Source organism: Trachurus trachurus (genome assembly GCF_905171665.1).
Source record: "Trachurus trachurus genome assembly, chromosome: 13".
Classification (NCBI taxonomy): domain Eukaryota; kingdom Metazoa; phylum Chordata; class Actinopteri; order Carangiformes; family Carangidae; genus Trachurus; species Trachurus trachurus.
In genome coordinates, this window is record NC_139892.1 from 2,803,505 (window position 1) to 2,821,750 (window position 18,246).

Consider the following 18,246-nt stretch of genomic DNA (forward strand, 5'->3'; position numbering starts at 1 on the left):
ACCGGACACTATATCACCACCTACTGCCCTTATCGACTGCCTGCAAACCATCACAAACTGGATGTCAAACAATAAGTTAAAACTCAACGGCAATAAAAGTGAAATTCTCCTCATCGGATCCAAATCATCACTCTCCAAATCACATCCCCCCAGTATTCTCATTGACGGCTGTCTGGTCTCCACTTCAACCGCAGTTAAAAGCCTTGGTGTTATTTTGGACAGTACCCTCTCATACACATCCCACATCAACAACATCTCACGCACAGCCTTTTTCCACCTCCGCAATATCTCCAGACTCCGCCCCTACCTCACCCAGCACTCCACCGAAATCCTTGTAAATGCCCTGGTCACTTCCCGCTTGGATTATTGCAACTCCCTCCTCACCGGTCTACCACAGAAACTCATCCACCGCCTACAGACTATCCAGAACACCGCCGCCAGAATTATCACCCGTACCAAGTCCTCGGATCATATTACACCAGTCCTCATGCAACTTCACTGGCTCCCTGTTCATCAACGTATACATTACAAGCTCCTTCTGCTAACATTCAAAGCTCTCCATAACCAGGCCCCCCCATATCTCTCTAATTTGCTTCATCCTTATATCCCACCCCGTTCACTCCGTTCCTCATCCGCCGCCCTGCTTTCCACCCCCTCTTTCTCACTTACCACACTTGGTGCTCGGGCTTTTAGCTGTTCTGCACCTAGACTCTGGAATTCACTCCCACTACACATACGGACTCCATCGACACCTTCAAATCCCACCTCAAGACACACCTTTTTAAATTATCCTACTCCCTACAACACTCTGTCCCCTAACCATTTTATCCACCTTATCTATGTTTCTAGCCACACTGTATTTTCTTTGTATGTATTCATCTATGTGCTATTGTATTTATATCTGTTTTTGTTTCTTGTTTTTGTCTCATTTCTTACATGTAAGGTGACCTTGGGTTCTTGAAAGGCGCCAACAAATAAAATTTATTATTATTATTATTATTATTAAAGCTAGAGCAGGCACTGATGCTACCAGAAAGCACCAAAACAACCAGCATTTTTAAAAGCGGAGCAGAAGAGGAGCATTAGCCGAGCAGACACCGCTGTAAACAACAAGAAAACAGCAGGAAGATGTACGACAAATGGGCCGACGATGAGGTGCAGACATTGATTGCAGTCTACAGCACCAAGGAGATTCAGAGGGGGTTTGAGTCATCGCGGCGAAATGAAAATATCAGTGCACCTCGACACACTGGGGATCCATCACGCCGCAAAACAATGCTGTGAAAAGTAAAAAAAAAAAAAAAAAAACTCAAGCAGGATTACAATCAACCGCCATGTGCACAAACACACAAACCAGAAACGCGGCTACCTCCTCAGCTCCTTCCATCCTTCTCCGTTGTTCTTATGATTTTTGTGCATGTGCTTTTTTTTTTTTTTTTTAAGTATATTTTTCGGCTTTTTGCCTTTATTTGATAGTGATGACAGTAGAGATAGACAGGAAATGGGGAGGCAGAGAGAGGGGGAATGACACGCAGGAAAGGTCTGCCCGACGCGGGATTCGAACCGGGGACGCCTGCGGCGAGGACTGTAGCCTCTACATGGGGCGGCCGCTCTACCCACTGCGCCACGCACCGCCCCGCCCCGCCCCTTGTGCATGTGCTTTTGACCTGCCTGGGTTACGACACAGTCGTAACTGTCGCACAGCGATTAAGCGGTGATCGAAACTCATGATGTCGCCGCGGGGTCCGACTCTGCAGTGGAAACACGACCACTGAGAGGGCTGAGTGAGACGACGGTTCCTGTAGAAGTTCCTACCCCCTCCCTTTACCAGGAACTCCTGCAGTGGAAACACGGCTATTGATGTTGATACAATGGTGCTGTTTCCAAAACAAAGAATGTATTAAGCTGATCTGGCAGAGAGGGGTCAGTTTGTGGGGGGGGTATTGTGTTTCTGTCTGTGATGATCCTGATGCCCTGCCACTTGTTGCGGATGGTGTTGTCCCTGAGGTTGTCCTTGATGTGCTGCTTGTATCACCGTTTAGCATCTCTAATGCCTCGGTCGTGCCTTTGTTATAAGCCTCCTATCCCTGTCTCCTGATTTGAAAGCAGCATCCCTGATGATAAGCAGGTGTGTGTGCTGGTTTCAGGTGTTTCTGTCTCTGAGCTTCTTTCAACATGTTTCTACAGGTTAGTTGTCATGGTAACAGAGTTCAGCCTCACATGTTTGTTGTCTTGAGCATCGTCAGTAAATCTCTGATCAATGTGGTTGCACAACATGAGTTTGTATGGATGGAGCCACAGGTGGAGCTGACAGGTGAAGAGGCGGAGTCAGCAGCAGCTTCTCATGAATATTAATGAGCTGTTTTCTCTCTATGTGACTGTTTAACCTGTTTCCTGTTGCTTCAGCTTATGGACTTTGATTTTCTAAACTTGTTGTGTCTGAAGCTTGTTCAGCTCTGAACAGATGATGAGACACTGAACGCTGTCAACAAGGAGCTTTGTCCTCAACTCACTGCTTTTATTCTTCATTCAGATTGAGAACCTGCAGTTTGTCAGAGATCAGCTGTTCTTCTCTGGTCTCAGCTCTGAAGTCCAACCCCTCCCACCTGAGACACCTGGACCTGAGCTGGAACAACGAGCTGCAGGATTCAGGAGTGAAGGATCTGAGTGGTTTTCTGGAGAGTCCAGACTGTAGACTGGAGACTCTGAGGTCAGTTCACTGACTGTTACTGTTGTAGATCTTAGATCTTTGATCCACAACTGAACCTGATTGATCTTCACTCAGAACTTGAATCATTGACTTTGATGTCATGAATGAAGGACGTTTGAAATAGTTGTTGTCTCATGTTTCCACTTTTTCTTCTCTCACACTGACAGTGACTCTTCACTTTCAGCTCATTTCACTCAGTCTGATCAATAATCAATGACCTGATCATTTTGAGGTGTGTGTGTGTGTGTGTGTGTGTGTGTGTGTGTGTGTGTGTGTGTGTGTGTGAGAGAGAGAGAGAGAGATCTTCATTTCATCTTCTACTTTTATTCTTTATTCAGATTGAGGGGCTGCAGTTTGTCAGAGATCAGCTGTTCTTCTCTGGTCTCAGCTCTTAAGTCCAACCCCTCCCACCTGAGAGAACTGGAGCTGAAAGGAGGAAACAACAACCTGAGCTCTTCTTCTCTGCAGCAGCTTCTTGATCTTGTGAAGAGTCCAGACTTTCGACTGGAGACTCTGTGGTGTGACTGATCTGTAGCTGTTTCCACAGCTGATGACTGCAGGAGTGAAATAAAGTGTAAAGTGCAGCAGGTGAACCTGTCAGGATGTGACATCACATATGACATCACAGACTCAGAAGTAGCTTCAATGTGTCAGTCATCAGTGATCCAGTCACAGGTAAAGTTGTTGAGTCAAACAGGAACAATGAGGTTCACCTGTCACTCAAGTACAGGAAGTACTTTTACTGCAGTAACTCCAAACTGCTGTGTCAGGCAGGTGTCTCCCACGGAGCTCTGCCCCGTTTCAGAGGTGAAGGAAGTGGAAAGACGTCGCCTCCGCGATGTAGAATGTGTTCATTTCAAAAAGTGAAACTAACACATTCTATACCGTATGTCCATTACACACTGAATGAAACATCCCATGTCTTTATTTATTTAGTTTATTTTAATAGTAATTATGACTAACATTCAGTGAAGACCTAAAATTCAGTAGGCTATCTCCAAAATTGAAATATCACAAAGGAATATTTTTGTTTTTTTAAGCATTTTTAATATAGAAATGTTGGCCTTCTGAAAACTATGTCCATCTTTATGCACTCAATACTTGGTTGGGGTTGAACTACTGGAAATGGACTTTTCCGTGATATAGTAATGTAATTATTTGTTAATGGTGAGCAACCCCCCCTCTTTTTTGGTCCTGACCCTTTTGCATCCCTGACTTTTACTGTGATACTGTAATTATAGAAACTTTTACTCTGCTCCTATATTATAGTATTCACTGTGATACCTTGTAAGAAGTACTTTTACTGTGATGCTGTACCTACAGAAACTACTCTTATTGTTGTACTGTAAATACGTGAGTTATTTTTACTGTGATACTGTAAGTACAGGGAGTACTTTTACTTTGCTACTGTAAATAAAGGATACCTTATGAAGTACAATTACTGTGATTCTGAAAATACTTTTACTGTGGTACTGTAAATATGAGAAGTATTCACTGTGATACCTTGAAAGAAGTACTTTTACTCTGATACTGTCTACAGAAACTACTTGTATTGTTGTGCTGTAAATACAAGTACTTTTAATGTATGATTTGTCTTGACTGGAACGGGAGGAGAGTTTTTAAAGTATGATATGTGTTGAGTGGGATTGTGGGGATTGTGGAGCTGCTGTGCAGCACAAATTTCCGTAAGGACAATAAAGGTCTTTTAAGTTAAGTAAGTTTTAAGTTTAAGTTACTGTAACTAAAGGATACCACTTAACTCTGATACGGTATCTACATTAAGTAGCCTACTTTTATTGTAATATTATTACATATGAATTATTATTAAGTAGTTTTACTGTGTTACTGTAACTGCTGTGAAGAACTCTTTACTTTGGTTCTATTAATAGTTTATAATATTGTAACTACTTTTACTGTGGTACTTTAAAGCAGAAGTAAGCGATCCGGTCGTTTTGGCTAATGCTGCGTTCCAGGCAGGCTTTTGAAACCGTAAATTACAGCTTCACGTCACGACTTACGACTCGCGTTTCTCCAACCTGTTGCCTGTGAAAGTCACTATAACGGCCACTCGTAACTTCCGACCCGTGAACTCGTACCAGATCGAACTGGTATAACTTCACAGGTCGGAAAAACACGAGTTACGGGCTGCCCTGAACGCACCATAACTTCTTGTCAGCTGACGGAGTTAGCAGCCCCCGCCCTCGTCATGGATCTATTGGTCCTCGTCCCTACGTCACCACATTCATGCGCATCCCTTGGCTGCACCATACAGCCCTTCATGCCGTTCTCTCTCCTCATTGGATAAAAATTGTAGGATACAACAAAAGTTTTCTCCTCGGCTCAGAGCAGAGCAGAGGGACTGACAGACCCGTGTTTCGGTCCAAACACTCTATGTAAGTGATTGCTGTCGGAAGATATAACTATTTAAGACTTATATTACGTAACACAAAAATATCGCTTACTTCTGCTTTAAGTACTGTGAAGTAAAAATATCACTAACTTTCCTTCAGGACTTTTCAAACTTGTCGTCCTCACCGGCACCAACATGCACTGAAACAGACGGAGGAGAAGATCCACTTTACTGGAGTCTGAGAAAAAACGCTTTCCTTGAACACAGCCTGAAGAGTCATGAGTTATTAAACCAGGAGACAAACTCATTCACAAAACCTGATGAGGCTGAATGTGAACACAGCGACACCTGGTGGTTGATCAGAGTTACAGCAGCTTTTTAAACATTGCTGACTTCACTGTGTAAATCTGGGGCCGTATTCACAAAGAATCTTAAGGTTAAAAGTAGCTCCTAAGGGCCGAATTTAGGAGCAACTCCTAAAAAAAGTGGGCGTGTCAGTCTTAAATTTAGGACTCCTAGTTTTTTAAAATAAGAGTAATTCACAAAGTATTTTATGCCTAAAAGTAGCTCCTAAGTCTGGGAGAGCTTTTAAAAGTCCTCGTGAGGACTCCTAACTCAGTAAGACCTATTCACAAAGAATCGCAAATGGCTGCAGCCAGGCAAATGTATGAAGGACTGTGGATTGCTGCAGAGGGGGGAGCTGGAGCACCTGCCCCTTTGCCCTTTGATGCCCAACGTGCCTTTTTGTCGGTGTTTTTTTTTTTTTTTTGGGGGTCATCTAGCCTACAACATTTTCGCTATAAAACGGGAGTAGTGACGGTGACGGACTGTCCAATATAGGCGTCACAACGGTCGGACCGAGGTAACTGCGACTGCTGCGATGCAGTCATGCTGATGTGAGCCAAAAATATTTTTTAAAAGTTGGTGGGTGCGCTAGACACACACATCTGTTAGTAATAAGTAAGCTCATGTGATAAGGCAGCTCCCCCAGTAAACTAAACTTATTGTTAGTTTGGGTTCAAATCCTGCTATAGGCCACAAATGTGGGTAATGCATTTTCTTTTCTCATCATTATTATGATCACCATATAATATTAGGGCTGTCAACGAATGTGAAAATTAATATTAAAATGTGGGAAGAAAAAAAACCAGCGGCTGCTTTGCGAGTGGACGCACTGACCCTCATTGCATTTGCACAGCGTCACACTGCAGAAAGTGAGACGCGACAAAAACTGTAGCAGAAAGATGCAGATGGCAGAGAGAAAGACAGAAAGTTCAGAGCCCAACTTGGCAGCAGATACAGTGGTTTGGACTCGAAGCAATCTAAAAAGCCCCGTCGGACCTGACGGCAAAAAAAAAAAAAAAGTGGAGCAGAGCGGGCGGCGGCGAGGAGGAGGAGGAGGAGGGAGGGGAGGGGAGGGGCCGCCGGCACTCAACAACCAATCACCGTGTTGAGCGCCTCGAATTCGTGCACGAGAATTGACGTAATCCATAGCAACGGGGCGTCACCAGGGGCGTGACTCTTAGTTTGCTCTTAGTGATTTATCCTTAGTAAGAGTAGGTCTCAGCGGCTTTGTGAATAGCTTTTAAGAAAAAACTCCTACGTAAAAACTTTTAGTGCGAGTTAGGAGCACTCCTAGCGGTAAGATAAAAGGCTTTGTGAATACGGCCCCTGATCTAAGAGTTATTAAATCTAGATAATTAATGTTTAATGATTATTAGTGTCATTTACATGTGACGCTTTTAATGAGTTACAAACGATGTGATGTGATTGGACAATAAAACATCATCAAAATACAACTTCACTACATTAAAGGAAGGAGAGCCTGAGTGGTGAAACGGAGTCAAACGGCGCGAGCAGCAACATTTGATTGGTGAAACTCTGTCATGTGAAAGAGCATCTGTAGGAAGTAACTTCGTCAAAACATAAACAAACGATAAAAAGGAGTATAGCGAGTGGAATGTAGTTCAATGTAACCGAGTAAAAGTACCGCTTCTTCTTCACAATTATATTCAAGTAAAAGTAACACTCATGCTGCATTAAAACTACTCTAACAAATGCAGTTCATCCCAAAACTCAGTCAAGTACTAAATGTAACGCGTTACTGCCCAACTCTGGTTACTATTATCAGTCTTCTAACCATAAAGTTTGATGATTTGGTGATATGAATAACATGCCCGTCTCCCCCCAGTTTCCAGTAAAGATCAGCAAACAGGGAGAGTGAGTGTCCGAGCAGTCTGCCACAGATCAGTGAGGAAGCATGACAGACCTCACAACCTCAGAGTATGCTGAGAGTAGAGTGGAAGATAGTTCAGTTATCTGTCAGTTCTGGGGATTTTATGTGGCTAGGATATGTGCAAATATACTGTATCATTGTATCTTGAAGAAGTTTAAATTCAACGTGAAATCAGGCATTCATATTTAAGTTGTCTGGCTATTGTATTGGCTGTACAATGCCGTTTTTATGGCTGTGGGACCAAACTCCTCACTGACAGACCAAATTTTTGCAAGGTGCACTGACAGTAATGTTCTATTATCCTTCATGAAAACCCCAGTAACTGCTTGTTGCACTGGCTAGCAATCAGTTGATCAGTTTTATCTAAACTCCCTACTTTGCCTGCTTTGTCCTTGATAACAGGAACAAGAGTGGCAGACAACATGGAGTGTGGCAAGAATTCATGTGACAAAAAGCTTGTGAAGCATATGGCTAGTATGTGGGAGCGGGCATGTACTTTGGTTGCGTCCTTGTCACTCAATCCTCAATCCTTGGCACAAAAACTGAACTAAAAGCCAGTGAAGGTGATATTAATTACCGCTACTAGGGCCCCCAGTGACGCACACCCACCCACCCACACACACACACACACACCCACCCACACACACACCCACACACACACACACACACACACACACACACACACACACACACACACACACACACACACACACACACACACACACACACACACACACACACACACACACACACATGCCTACAGCCTCTCGTACCAGTGATTGAGTGACAAGGATGCAACCTAAGTACATGCTCGCTCCCACATTTACTATGGACTATGTATTATGAGCTGCATACTATGGATAGACAATATTATACAACAGGATAAGGCACTTGAGTATGGGCACTATATACAATGGATGGACAATGAAAACAACAAATACAATACAGGTGAGATATGACATGTTAGAATGGAAAATGAAATAGTAGATTTTTGGTTCATTTTTTAGACAAATAGGGAAGTTGTCGTTACCTTGCCAAAAGTTTGGGTGTGAGTCTTCCTCCTTCAGAAACCAACAGTGAATCATGGAGGCAGTGGAGATCAGAAAACGTGCAGGACGATGAACCAGGATGAGGGAGCGTATGCTGTCACACACCTGGAGCGCCGTCCTGCAGGAGCTACCTGACAGCAGCGTGCTCCTGGGGGCGTCTCTCTCCTTTTGGAATTAAATGCATAATTATTTAATGTCAAATTTGCTTTATTACTAAGATAATAACCTTAACCCCGCTAATGTCTGCAAATGTGCCATTATATTATATTTATAAGTAGAAACTGCAAATCATCATCAAATCTTTACCCGTGTAAAATAGAATTGATATAAATATTAGTTACCAAAACGAAAAAACCTCTCAACGTGGACCCTCAAGCGGACAATGGACTGCTGGACATCCTCGCTACACATTTGGGTATTCTTTGACAGAAAGGCGGGTCGGTAGACCTTGCAGGAAACAAGAGAGTCCACCACAAAACCTTTGTCCACCATAATGGCTGTGTCTGCTGTGAGGAGGTTAGTAATGCTGGATATCTTAAAGACCCCAAATCTCCCAAAGAACCCTACGCTCAGCTGACAAACACTACCTCCAACCCCCCAGAACAAAGCTCCAAAAAATGGGAGATTGGTCATTCCAGGCAGCTGCCCCAAGGCTTTGGAATGCCCTGCCCGACCACCTGAGGGCCCCCCAGACCACAGACTGTTTTAAAAGAAACTTAAAAACATTACTTTTTAAGAAAGCCTATCCCTGATGTCCTGGGGCCGTATTCACAAAGCCTTTTATGGAGTGCTCCTAACTCGCACTAAAAGTTTTTACGTAGGAGTTTTTTCTTAAAAGCTATTCACAAAGCCGCTGAGACCTACTCTTACTAAGGATAAATCACTAAGAGCACACTAAGAGTCACGCCCCTGGTGACGCCCCGTTGCTATGGATTACGTCAATTCTCGTGCACGAATTCGAGGCGCTCAACACGGTGATTGGTTGTTGAGTGCCGGCGGCGCCCCCCCCTCCTCCTCCTCGCCGCCGCCCGCTCCGCTCCACTTTTTCTTTCTTTTTTTGCCGTCAGGTCCGACGGGGCTTTTTAGATTGCTTCGAGTCCAAACCACTGTCTCTGCTGCCGAGTTGGGCTCTGAACTTTCTGTCTTTCTCTCTGCCATCTGCATCTTTCTGCTACAGTTTTTGTCGCGTCTCACTTTCTGCAGTGTGACGCTGTGCAAATGCAATGAGGCTCAGTGCGTCCACTCGCAAAGCAGCCGCTGGTTTTTTTTCTTCCCACATTTTAATATTAATTTTCACATTCGTTGACAGCCCTAATATTATATGGTGATCATAATAATGATGAGAAAAGAAAATGCATTACCCACATTTGTGGCCTATAGCAGGATTTGAACCCAGACTAACAATAAGTTTAGTTTACTGGGGGAGCAGCCTCATCACATGAGCTATTACTACTAACAGATGTGTGTGTCTAGCTCACCCACCAACTTTTTAAAATATTTTTGGCTCACATCAGCATGACTGCATTGCAGCAGTCGCAGTTACCTCGGTCCGACCGTTGTGACGCCTATATTGGACAGTCCGTCACCGTCACTACTCCCGTTTTATAGCGAAAATGTTGTAGATGACAAAAAAAAAACACAGACAAAAAGGCACGTTGGGCATCAAAGGGCAAAGGGGCAGGTGCTCCAGCACCCCCCTCTGCAGCAATTCGCAGTCCTCCATACATTTGCCTGGCTGCAGCCATTTGCGATTCTTTGTGAATAGGTCTTACTGAGTTAGGAGTCCTCACGAGGACTTTTAAGCTCTCCCAGACTTAGGAGCTACTTTTAGGCATAAAATACTTTGTGAATTACTCTTATTTTAAAAAACTAGGAGTCCTAAATTTAAGACTGACACACCAACTTTTTTTAGGAGCTCCTAAATTCGGCCCTTAGGAGCTACTTTTAACCTTAAGATTCTTTGTGAATACGGCGCCTGGTCTTTTAGAATGTCCTTGTGCTTTATTTTTTTTCATTTTTTTTTAAATGTCTATTTTATTTTTATTTTCTATTTTTCCTAATCTTTATTGTAAGCGCTTTGAGACTTGTTCTTCAGGTGAAAATGCGCTCTATAAATACAATTTATTATTATTATTATTATTATTATTATTATTATTATTATTATTATTATTATTATTATTATTATTATTATTATTATTATCTCTCGGTCGCTCATAGAGCCAGCATACAATGCAGAGATATGTTATCGGGCCATGGGGGGGCGATTCCTATCAAGGCCTTGAATGTTGTGTGAGATTTGTATGTAGAGAAGACCTCACTTTGCAGAAGGAGAGAGGAGGGAGTTTGGCAGTAGATCCCTGTACAGTCAAGGATCACCTGTGTGTCAGGGTAGGACTCAAACTCTGGTGGCAAAAGAGCTTTTACTTCATCTTGTGGTATCCACAGGCGGATGGAGCCAAGGATAAAGTAAAGAAAGTTTGTCCATGTTTTAATGATCCTGCTGGCTGTGGTGCGCTGAATGTCAAACATTTGGCAAGATCTCTGAGAGGCACGCAGCAGTTGGTCAATGGGTGCCAGTTTCTGTGAAAATAAATGAAAAGGGCTATGTGTTTCTATCATGCAGAGACAAGTGAAATCACAACAGCAATAGCATGACAGTAAAAGCAATTAAGCCACCAAAAAGTGCCACTAGAGATATGTTGCCTATTCACTCGGGCTGACCCAAAAAATCGAAGCTTCGAAGCTTCGTTCGTTGCCATGGTAATCGATCATGAAGTCCGTGATCTATTTTCCTTTTTGACACGGTTCTCATCAGCAATTGTTACATTAACTCTTTCGCGACCACACTAATTCCTCAGCACATCCGCTCAGGACCACATGTTTTTGGCTATTTGTTTACCTTTTATCTCACGTCGAACCGAACTCTGTACATCACCTAGAAACAAACGGTTTTCACGTGGTTGAAGAGTGACTTTACAACGTGCTCCACGAAAAAACGGCGAGTTTTTCCGCCGTTTCGTTCGTGAGTACGAAGTAGAAGAAGAGAGCTGGGTTTCTCCAAAAACGGAGCTCCGGCTCTAGTTTCAGAGAAAAACGCACTTTTGTGTCAAGTGGCAATCCGCTAATTTTACCGGTACTCTGCAGTGTGGCATGTCTCCCAAATCATTTCTACGGCTAAATAAATATACTTGTAGGCAAATCTGGGGGGTGTGGCAGCTTGGAGAGCAGCAGTGCAGCGGTGCGGGTCTCTGGCTGCAGCGCAGCAGCTCCGGGACACTGCTGTGTGACTGGCCGCCGGGTGAGTGCTCTGGGGTGGGGGCGGCCGGTCACAGCACCCGCTGCTCAGCGCCCGCTCCGCTGCACCGATCCGAGTCTCCAAACCAGAAACGTTTGTAACAGCACCGGAAAAACTCGCCAGATTTGTCGTCGGTCGCTTTTGTCAAAAGAGGGTTTGGAAAGTCGCCAGATTCAGTGAGAAAGTGGCAACACTGTAGCCGACAGCCGCACAGCGCTGCACGCCGTCCCCAGAGCAGCATTCAAGGAGAACGATTACTCAAATAAAACCAAGATCACACAGTTTATAAAAAACATTATGTTTTGATTTTAGTTTAAAACAGTTTTACATATCAGAGGACTACCATATTCATACACAGGGTGCCTCAGAGTGTCTATTATCCTAATCTGTAAAAAAACGGTACCTGCCAGTCCACTACGACCCCCCCCCCCCTTCAGACGTTATGGTCATCGCCATAAATCGGCTTGCAAAGCAAATATTCACATTTCCTTTTCATTTATGAAAAAACACCAGATTCAAATTTACAGGTTGAACATGTGCAAGAAGATGAAAAATTCACTTGCACTTTCTCAAGCTTAGGGGCAGTCTGGAGCCCTGTTTAACAGAGGCAGCACTGGTGACCCTTATCATCTTGGTTTTTACGCCCGGCTCTATCAGTTGCCAAAAGGTCATGAAATGCCTGTATGATGCAAATCTAAAAATAAAAGGATAAGCACATTAGACCTTCTTTCTATTACGGTTAACACACGGCAGTCTTGGGCGGCGTTGCCAAACATTGAGCCAAGGAGCTGGAGTAGAATATTCGTTCCAAGCAAAAAGAGCTGGTACACTACCTTTGTTAAGTATTTTTCCCCCCAGTCATAACTACATCGCCTGTCTTGAAATGCCGACTGCAGACACGCGTAGTCTGTGAACTCGTCTCTATGGATCTTAGCCAGCCACTGGGCTCGTAGCTCAGGGTTAGCTGGAAATCTATGAAAGCTAATCGTCGAATTATACCGAGATGAGTTAGCACACAAAGGTACACAACAATAGCAACTAGTTGTCATTGCCTGTTGTCGCTGATAAGTAACCAGTGTACAACTTCAAACAACAGGCCACGAAAAGAGTCACCTCACCGTGGTGCTGGCTGCAAGAGCTGATGGATCAAAGCTGAAGCCCTACATTGTCTTCAAGGGAGCTGTACGAGATGTGAAGGCAATGCAGACCATCGGAGGAGTTGTCATCGCTTCATCCAAAAACGGATGGATGAATGATGCCCTGACCGCAGACTGGTTGCAACGAGTGGTGGGAAAATTGAACTTTGGCCACAGACTCCTTGTGTGGGATTCATATAGATGCCACATAAGCAGCGCAACAAAGGCGGAGCTCAGACGGGGTGACCACAGCGGTCATTCCCGGAGGCTGTACAAAGTACATTAAGGCCCCAGATGTTGTATGGAACAAACCATTCAAGGCCAGCCTGCACGAATCATACGACAGCTGGATGGCCGAGGACACCGATAAAGAATACACAGCTGGAGGGAACCTCAAGGCACCTGCCCGCCGCCTCCTCGTCAAGTGGGTGCTCTCAGCGTGGGACAAACTGGACGTGGAGCAGGTTAAAAAATCCTTCAAGGTAGCCTAAGTGTATGTCAGTGGTATAATGTGTGTGTGCGTACATGCTCTAAAGGAAAATAGATAGGCCTACCGGTAACTGAAAAATATATTTTTGTAATATTGCATTTCAAGGTGTGTGGCCTGACACTGCCCACAGATGGGAGCGAGGATGACCTAATCCACTGTTTCAGAGAGGGACAGCCGTGCGCAGCAGGGAAGGATATGCTGGCTCGGGCCAGACAGAGGGAGATGGCATGTGTCGAAGAGGGAGAGATGGAGGAGGAAGAGAATGACTCGGAGGAAGAATTTGAGAATGAACCTGTAGTGGTGGATGATGGGGAGTAGAAGGACATGGAGGAGGGTGAGGATGAGGTGGATAACTGCGATGATGAGTCGGGAAAGGAAGATGATGAGTGAGATCTGACATGACAGCATTATAGGCAACAGTTTGGCCCTATAGCCTACATGTAGCAGCAGTAGCTATTGTTAAAATCTATTGTTAAGCAGTGTTACGATATTTTGTATGGTCAGGTCCTGAAATAACTATCAGCGGGTATATTTTTTAATGATGTTCGTTCATCTACTTGTATTGATGCATGATGTCAGTAAGATCCGACATGACAGCATTATAGGCAACAGTTTGGCCCTATAGCCTACATGTAGCAGCAGTATTGTTACGATGTAATAAGCAGTGTTACGATATTTTGTATGGTCAGGTCCTGTAATAACTATCAGCAGGGATTATTTTTAATGATGCTCGTTCATCTACTTGTAGGCTATTGATTTGTAGCCCACTGCTAAGGTTCGTTTATTTTTATTGAGTAGCCTGCCTTATATGTGTTGTGGAATTTATATGGCCTGACAGGGCAAGTTCTGAATATTTGTTCTGATCTGTTTTGGGGTGCACAAAGTGTAACATTAATGTCGGACTGAAAAATAAAGTTTATTACGGCAGCCTTTTCCCCTTTATTATAATATCAAATTACAGCTGGCACTTGCATCAGTATTCATATTGATAGTAAACATTCCATATCCGCAAAGGGTCGCAAAGTAGTTTGAGCCGTGTCTCTCCATCTGTTACTGGTAAGTGGTAACCTCATTTGTTGCCGCTGTAATTAATATACCGGTCGGCATAACATGATTAACCAATTTAAATAGGCTACAAGCAGCGCAGGAATTGCCTTGTGCCCTTGAAAAAAATATCTGCCCTAAGGCCACAGTGGCCTTGATGCCCCACCCGCACTGCCCCGGTTGATTTTGCGGTTTTGTTCCTTTGCCTCTTTCCTATCAACACGGCTTTGACACCTGCGTCTTTGAAGAAACAACAATGCGTATTTTGATGACATTCTGGCAGCATCATCACCAGGGGTGGGTTTGATTCGAGCCTGGCATAAACCGTCCGGGCGGGCTATAACAACAGTTTGACGACCAGTCTATCACCGGTCAACCAGGTGACTTCATCAAACACACCCCACCCGCCGAACCAATCATGTGGCTGGAAAAGAGCCCAGCCACAACATGTCAACATGTCAACACGTGCTAAGTGTTTGGGCTGTTACAGCCGTGCATGTCAGCAGAGGGACACCGCCGGTAAAAAATAGAAAAAATAAAGAGTTTTGCCTCAGAAGAAAATGTGAAGGAGTCAAGGAGAACTCGGATGGCTGACCGTGAAAAGATGCGTGGTGCGTCAGAAGTAACGCTAAACTTTCACAATGGAGAGGCCAGACAGCTGGAGCGGACCGACATCCGGCCGCGTTCACCCAACAAACGGACGCGGTCACGGTGCGGTCGCTCTGCTGCTGCTGCTGCTGCTCAGCCCAGATGAGCGGCTGTTATGTTCACACCGACACAAACGCACTGCACTCGGGCGTAAAGATCAACTGTGCCGACCTGAACACTGCCCAGAGACCAAGGCAATACTATACTAACATCAGTTTTATTTATATGATACTGTTGTATAATGTTCATCATTACATCTGTCATGTTTAATTTTTGACAGGAAAAAAAAAAATCACAAAACAACCTTCTGATAACTTAAAATCTTGCTTGACGATAAGGGAATTTGTAAGCCTGAGCAAAATAGTGATTTGAGTTATATCGTGATATAAATTGATGTCGACTGATATGAAAAATATTATCGTGATATAATTTTTTCTCATATTGCCCAGTGCAATAGTGAACAAGTAAGATAGGAATTTCAAAACATATAGCTGCATAGGACTGGACCCTTGTGCAAAAAATTAAATGCATAAATGAATTTAAAGTAGAACATTTCTGGTTTGCTTGAGCCCGTTTTATGTATTAATTTAACAGATACCGGTAGTTAGTAAATTCATTAAAGACGTGGATTTAAAATCATTGTTTTATTTTATGGCCTTGCTGCCCTGGCTTTTGGCCTTTGTGCCCTCAAAAAAATGACAACACCTAAGGCCAAGTGGCCCTGCCCCTAAAATGACGAAATTCCAGGCCTGGCTACAAGTACGCTAAGTGTCAGGCTACTGGTATTATTAGGCTATTATTATTAACGTTTTATTACCGGTATTATTGTTATATTTGGTGAGGTTTGGGTTGAATGGAGATACACAATTAAGGCGAGACACGGCAGGCAAAAACATCGTTTTTTCATGCACTTATCAATTTTGAGATTTTGGGCCGCGTCTGTTCAGACTCCTGTCATATCAGGTATCACTGTGAAGCTCTCTCTCTCTCTCTCTCTCTCTCTCTCTCTCTCTCTCTCTCTCTCTCTCTCTCTCCTGCACTAATTTGTCGGTTCCATAAATGGTAATTTCCTTTGTACCAGCAACGAATCGTAAAAGTACGAGGGAGGGTCTCATTGGCTGGTGTCGTTTTCCGACAGCGTGATTCGTTTAGAAGCATCACGTGATGCGCTCTGAACAGCGGAGGGACTTTTAAAAACGGGGAAAGGAAATCGATTTAAATCCTCACATAAAATAAAACAGCAACTCTCACTTGCTAGACAACAAAAGACACAGCACAGAAACTCACCGAGCGATAAGATCCCTTTACAAAGTGCGTCATCGCGGAAGCTGTCATCCGTAAAAAACGAGTGTTTGCCGCCGGAGACCAGCGCGATACACAGCGGTGGCTTTTTTTTTTTTTTTTTTTACACATCAGACGTCTGAATGAACTGATCGGAGATTTAATATGTCCCAATTGCGCTGGTACAGGGCTTAAAATTAACACCGATCCTCAGAATCACGTGTTCTGCAATAGTTTACTTCTCAGTGACAGAGGTGAAACGGATGTGACACTGACATGGGCCAGAGATGATTAGCCAGACATAGAGAAACTGAAAACATTGGTTGTCACATTACAGATGAGCCCAACTACACCTAAAGTGTTTTTCTTATTTGTTTGTTTTTTTAATTTTATTTTCTCTGACCTACTGGCCCACACCTTAAAATTCACAGTGACCAGACACCCTTGTCTCCAGTAACAATGGGCTCTACGCACAGCTCCACTACTTTCTAAATTCAAGGCAGCTCTTTTATTTACTGACAAACTGATTAATCAAGGTGTGTCTGAGTAGTCACAATGGTCAGACACACATGGATTAATCAGTTTGTCCAATAATGTAAGACAGGGAATAAAGGAGCTGCCTTAAATTCAGGAAGTAGAGCTGTGCATACAGCCAATTTATGGAATTTTGGCAATAGAATCTTTAAAGGCCGTTTTCTCAAAATGAGCTTTTTCTTATACTCTGGACCCGAAATCTCCAGTTCAGCAGCACTTACAGACACCAAACCTTCCAGTTGTATTCCTGCCTATATTCTGAAGGTTTTTACAGAGGGGATTGTTGATATATCATTCACAGCCTGATTTATACAACAATCTATACCTAAAAACAGGGTGAAATTGGATTTTTTTAGGGCTGGTGACAGTATTTTCTCATTTACAGAGTGATAAAAAGAGATAAAAAAATCCCCTCTGTAAAAACTTTTGACTTTAAAGCAGAAGTGAGTGATCCGGTCGTTTTCACTAATGCTGCGTTCCAGGCAGGCTTTTGAAATCGTAAATTACAGCTTCAAGTCACAACTTACGACTTTGTAGCGTTCCAGGCAACCCACTCGTGTTTTTCTGACCTGTTTTACCGGTGAAAGTCACTATAACGGCCACTCGTAACTTCCGACCGGTGAACTCGTACCAGATCGAACTGGTACCACTTCACGGTCGGAAAAATACGAGTTTCCTTGAACGCACCATAACAGTCCTCGTCGCTACGTCACCACATTCACGGCGTTCCTTGGCTGCACACACAGCCCTGCATGCCGTTCTCTCTCCTCATTGGATAAAAACTGTAGGATACGATAAATGTTTTCTCTTCGGCTCAGAGCAGAGCAGAGGGACTGAGAGACCCGTGTTTCAGTCCAAACACTCTATGTAAGTGATTGCTGTCGGAAGATATAACTATTTAAGACTTATATTAACACAAATATATCACTCACTTCTGCTTTAATATGTCAACAAAATAAAACAAGAATTTTGAAAGTGGCTTTATCCAATCTTCAGATTTCGGGTCTGGAAATGTACACAAATTCACGCATATTTAATTAGATAATGTCTCATTTCCATATTTAAGCATAATATTTAAGAAAACGTGTAATACAAAAAATAATAGTCTCAATGTAAGTAATAAACATAGAAAGTTTCATGGCAATAGCTGTTAGTTAAATTTTTTACCCTATTCACCTGGGGTGTCTCGCCTTAATAAATGCAGGTCCCAAATAAACGCAGGTCCCTAATAAACGCCGGTTGATTTGAGCGATTTAAGCAAATAAACGCCCGGGCCTTCATTTGGTGTTTTACGGTATTCATGCTCACCGATCTTTGTGTTCGGTGGGGCACAGGCACAAACCGGCTCTGGTATAGCCACAGGGGTTCTAAACAAAAAGTAAACTAATAAAACTTTCAGTAAATTACAAGGAAACACACTGTTTGTGGATTATGCCTTCACCTTGCTGCTGAAAGCAGTAACAGAGGAGGGGG

The 18,246-nt window shown here is 43.5% G+C and overlaps 1 protein-coding gene across 1 annotated transcript in view; it reads left to right on the plus strand.

Annotated features, from left to right (window-relative positions):
- Nucleotides 1–18,246, plus strand: part of LOC310995741 (NACHT, LRR and PYD domains-containing protein 12-like) — a gene marked incomplete at its 3' end in the record, with an annotated part of 91,398 nt that overhangs the window by 29,961 nt on the left and 43,191 nt on the right. Inside the window, exon 9 of the mRNA XM_083984864.1 lies at nucleotides 2,534–2,710. Within this exon, the coding sequence (XP_083840990.1) occupies nucleotides 2,534–2,710 (177 nt within the window). The remainder of the gene's footprint in view (nucleotides 1–2,533; nucleotides 2,711–18,246) is intronic.